The sequence below is a fragment of the Pteropus vampyrus genome, unplaced genomic scaffold (assembly GCF_000151845.1).
Source record: "Pteropus vampyrus isolate Shadow unplaced genomic scaffold, Pvam_2.0 Scaffold127, whole genome shotgun sequence".
NCBI lineage: Eukaryota > Metazoa > Chordata > Mammalia > Chiroptera > Pteropodidae > Pteropus > Pteropus vampyrus.
In genome coordinates, this window is record NW_011888908.1 from 200,295 (window position 1) to 205,088 (window position 4,794).

The 4,794-nt window shown below is 48.0% G+C and overlaps 1 protein-coding gene across 1 annotated transcript in view; it reads right to left on the reverse strand.

Moving 5' to 3' along the window:
* The window catches only part of TRAM1 (translocation associated membrane protein 1), a 27,710-nt gene extending 27,245 nt beyond the window's left edge, over positions 1 to 465 (reverse strand). Inside the window, exon 1 of the mRNA XM_011366930.2 lies at positions 73 to 465. Coding sequence (XP_011365232.1) covers positions 73 to 195 — 123 coding nt within the window. The 5' untranslated portion in view covers positions 196 to 465. The remainder of the gene's footprint in view (positions 1 to 72) is intronic.
* Between the last annotated feature and the right edge of the window lie 4,329 nt (positions 466 to 4,794).

Genomic DNA, 4,794 nt, shown 5'->3' on the forward strand with positions numbered 1-4,794 from the left:
CCCCCCGCCGGCCGGAGTCCCCGCGGTCCCGGGCCGAGGGCGGCGGGCGGTTGGGGCGCGGGGCGGGCTCACCTCGAACATGAGCCCCAGCAGGAAGACCATCGCCACACAGGAGACGATGTCCGCGTGATTCTGCAGGATGAATTCGTGGCTCAGGATCGGGGGGCTCTTGGTGCTCTTCTTGCGAATCGCCATGGTGAAGCCGCCGCCCGTGCCTGCAGGTGCTCCGCCTCGGCTCCGCTCCTCCCGGCTGCTCACCGACTCGCTGCCGCCGCCTCCCCCTGGCTGCTCCTCACAGCCCCGCCGCTGCCGCTCGCTGGGGCTTTACTTCCCATCCCACAGCCAGTACGCAGCCGCCGGGGCCGCCCGGAAAAAAAAAAAAAAAAAAAAAAAAAAAAAAAAGCGAGCTCTCGGCAGGGACGAGCATGCGCAGCAGGGAGACGGCGCTCGCTCGAGCCGCGGCCGCCCCCGCGAGTCCACAGCGCCGCCTAGGGACCGGAGGCCGTCTGCCCGCGGCCGGGCGAGGGCACGGAGCCTGAGCTGCGTGCCCGCTGCTCCGCGCCCGGGCAGGGGTTGGGAGTCGTTTGAGTCGCGAGCTTCCTGCGCCTAGCGGACAGGCTGAGTCCGCGGCTCCGTACGCTGGTGGCCACGTGCTGCGGCGTGCACGGCCGCAAGCACGCTTTTCTGCCCTCCAGGCCACTCTGGACTTGGGTGTGAGTGCTTGCTCCATACCGTCACTCCTTGAAAGTCCCTGCCACCAACATAATCTGAACATATGAGTACAGCCTAACTACACGAGAGAATGATGCGTTCTTTTGTTTTAGCATCTGCCTTAAAAATTAAGAGTTATTTTAAGCACTCCTGGGGATATTTTCCTATTCTTTGTAGGAACTAATTTTTTTTTTTTTTTAAAGAACAATTTCTCTTCGGCCCCGCCTACCGGGCGGGCCTCTGACTGAAGACATCGGGATCTGTTTGGGTTTTCTTGCTTCATACTGAATATTGGCAAAACTTTTTAGTAATCTAGGTAGATGCTAAAAAAAAAAAAAAGGTGTATGAATTAGACATACCCTCCTTTCGTCTTTCCGCCCAAACCCAGACTCTTTTGTATTCTTTCTTGATGAATTGCACTACCATTTTCTCAGTATGCCAAATCTAAAAACCCAAGCCATCCCGGGCTGATTTTCTTCAGCATCCTTCCACATCCAAACTTTTCTCAAACACAGCGATTCTGTCTGCCTTCCCCTTTCCCACTGCCACAGCCCCAGGAGGGGACTTACCTCTTGCCTGCAGTATGACAGCTCCGGTCGAACCACTCAGTTTAAGAATATGGGTTTCTGAATCAGAATTCTGCCACTTATTACCCTATGTGATCATGGACAAGTTACTTAATCTCCATGAGAATCGATATCCTCATTTATTAATATCTTTATTTAAAAAATATTTACTGGGCATCTACCATGTTCTACACTGAGGATACATAACTGAATGAAAAATACAAATGAACCTGTTCTAATGGGCTTTCATTCTAGAGGTGGGAGAGAATATTTAAACAAGATTTTAAAAGTAAAACATGTTGGCATGGGGGTCGCAGAGAAAAAATAAAGCAAGAGGAATAGGAACAACGTGAGGAAGTTACATTTGCCTAAAGACCTGAAGGAGATAAGGGAGCAAGCCACGTGGATATCATCTACAAAAAGGAGATGGTTGTAATGCCTACTTTAGCAATTAAATGAGATGATTCAAGGAAAGTGCTTAGTAGAACACAAGGGTTCTATAAATATTAGCTATTATTATTTCCCTCCTTTCTGGTCAAATGATTACTAGTGTCACTCACCTCCAAATTGCCTTCCAATTTTTACATTAGAGTCATGCTTCGAACAGGCTTAAAAATGGAGAGTGGTTTCTCGTTTTCTTCATCAACAGCTAGCATGACTAAATAGGCCTTTATGAGTTGGCCCCTGCCTACCCAGACAGGCTCAGCCCTGCCTCTATAGGCCCTAATCTCTGAGTACCAGCATTTTTGACTTCACACATTATGCACCCTATAGCATGCTCTCTTCCCAGGCTCTCCTCTCGCTTTGTGTCTACCGCTGCTTCTGCCTGGAATTGTTCTTCTCTCTCATCATATACCCAGGACACTCCTATTGTTCCTTGAAGTCTCTTTCATGTTTGCCCTCTTTGAAACCTTCATCGACTGATGGATGTGGCTGTCTCTTATGATTTAATTGCATTTTTTAAAAACAGCTTTATTGAGATATAATTTATATCATATAGTTCACCTATTTCAGGTGTGCAATTTGATGGTTTTAAATATATTTTAAAAGTTGCGCAACCATCACCATAATCTAATTTGAGTACTTTTTCATTATCCCCAAAAGAAAGACTTAGTCTTTGTTCTTGAAACTGATATACCTGGAATGGAAGACAGATAATAAAGTAATTGCCAATGTGATGGGTATTTTCAAGGGTTTTCAAGACTTGCGTGGTGAATAATGCAATGGAAGTGTTCTAGGTCATTTGGAAATTAATGGTTCCACTAACATTGAGTTTCTAAACTGAACTTGACTCTTTCAAGCTTTAAAATTTATTTATTTTTCACTCTTTTTTGGGAAAGTACCACCACTGGTCTTTCAGTTGCATAAACCTATCGTGCTCTGGTCAGCCATAGGACTTGAGATGATCGTTGGTTTTGGCAATACAGTGGTCGTGTGGTTGTGTCAATTTGGGTTTGCCAGGAAACAGATGCCAAGACAGACTTAGAGTTGTAAGAGATTTATTGGCAATAACATTTGTGAAAAATAAAGGGGAGAAGAGTCAGTAGGGAACGCCTTCAGACTCCAATACAAGTCTGACTCCTGTGAAGGAAGGAAAGAAAGAAGGAAGGAAGGAAGGAAGGAAGGAAGGAAGGAAGGAAGGAAGGAAGGAAAGAAGGAAGGAAGGACTGGGTAGGAAGAGCCTCAGACTGAGGTGCAGTCTGAGGAAGTTTCAGCCAGCCTAGTGGTGAGCTCTGGCACACTGGGCAAAGATGGACGGTCCTGTACCACTGCTGGGCTCAGTCAGGAGCTAGAAGCTCCCACCCTGCACTCTAGCCATCATCCAGAGAAGGTTGCAGCTTCTGTCAGGAGGCCCCCTTGGGCTCTGGTAACCACTCCCTGCTCTTGCCCCTTGAAGCACTCCATTGCTAACAGCCTCGGGTACTGCACTATCGCTTTAGGTTTTCTTATACTCTCCTCACGCCTTCAAAGAGTCTTTTGATGCAAATCTCCCCAAATTACCCAATTTGAATGTATCATTTGCTCCTGCTAGGACTCTGACTTATTACAAAGGAATCAGTGACTTTGAAGAGAGTGCTTTTTTTTTTTTTTTTGGAACGGTACAAATAAATGGCTGATTTGGAGTGGGTTCGAGAGAGAATGAGAAGTGGCAAGATGGAGTTATGAGTATAAGCAACTCATGCGAGGGTATTTTCCTGAAAGAGGAGACAGAGAAATGGGCAAGTAGCTGGAGAGGTGTCTAGGAAAGGTTTTTGTTTTCTTTTTGGATGTGACCTATTATAACGTTTGCACACAGAGGGATGACCCATTAGAGAGAGAAATTTCTTCTACAGGGAATACCTGCAGAGGCCAAGTCCTGAGGTAGGTAAGAGGTGATGGCATCTAGTGAACAAGTGGAGCCTCCACAGTAATGAGGACGGGGAACCCGTAGTAACCAGAAGGAGAGCAGAGTTTATGGGTAGGTTAGTCATGGCAAGATGAAGTTGGCTTCCGATTGCTTGCTTCTATTTTCTCAGTAAAATATGAAATGAAATCATCGGGAGTGGGGATAGCATAATGGAGCAGAGGAGAGAATGGGGTAAATCGTGGGTAGGTGAATGGATTAGGGGAATATAATCAGAGAACAGAGCCCACTTGGGACTTGTAGACACAAATTTAAAGTAACGAGTCAGCAGAGTCACGTAACTGTCTCCAGTCACATCCCCCTCCGTGGACACAGTCACAGAGAAGGCAGAGAGTGGGGACTTGCCAGGTTAGCATGACAGAGGGGCAAGGATATGGAGGACGGACGGGCGTAGGTATGGGCAGGGATGACGAAGCGAGGGCTGTGCGGGGCAGCTGTGCTCCTTATACTCTGTCACTCTCCACCCTCTGTCACAACCCACCTCTCCAGACCGCATCACTGAGGCTCCCTCGCCCTCTCGCTTCTAGCTGAGTTTTGCCAATGGAAGGCACTGGCCAAAGGTCAGAGGAGAGTTCTGGGGGTTGATTCTCTCATGATCTCTCCTTACCTTCCTATGGTTTCAGCTGCGGCTGGGGGCTCGTAGTCCTTGTTAGTTAGCCTTTCTCTCACCGTTCCAGCTTTCCTGGGCTCAGTTCCTCATTCTCTCCCCTGCCTCTTCAGGCTCTGGGTGGGAATGGCTTCTCATATTCTTATTTCCTGTCTCTGGTTGGCTCCCTCAACCTCTGTGAATAGGCCTTTTATTAAACTCTCTCTAGTTTAATTTTTCTGAGCATGCCATCTGTTCCTTGCCAATTCTCTGACGTATACAGAGGACAGAGAAATAGTGCTAAGACCTGACCTCTGAATTGGAGGTGCCCATGCATTGAAGATTGTTGATGTGCGGTAGCTGGTTGAGGAGGAAGTGGTCAGAGTGGGGTGCAGGGGATGAGTTCAGAGGTCGTGCAGTCACTGGCAAGGAGACAAGAGGGGTATGAGGAAGGAAGTGGGTGGCTCAGGCGGACGGAGCGGGAGTGCATCGGAAGCGAGGAGTCGAGACGTCAGGACGCTGGAGCG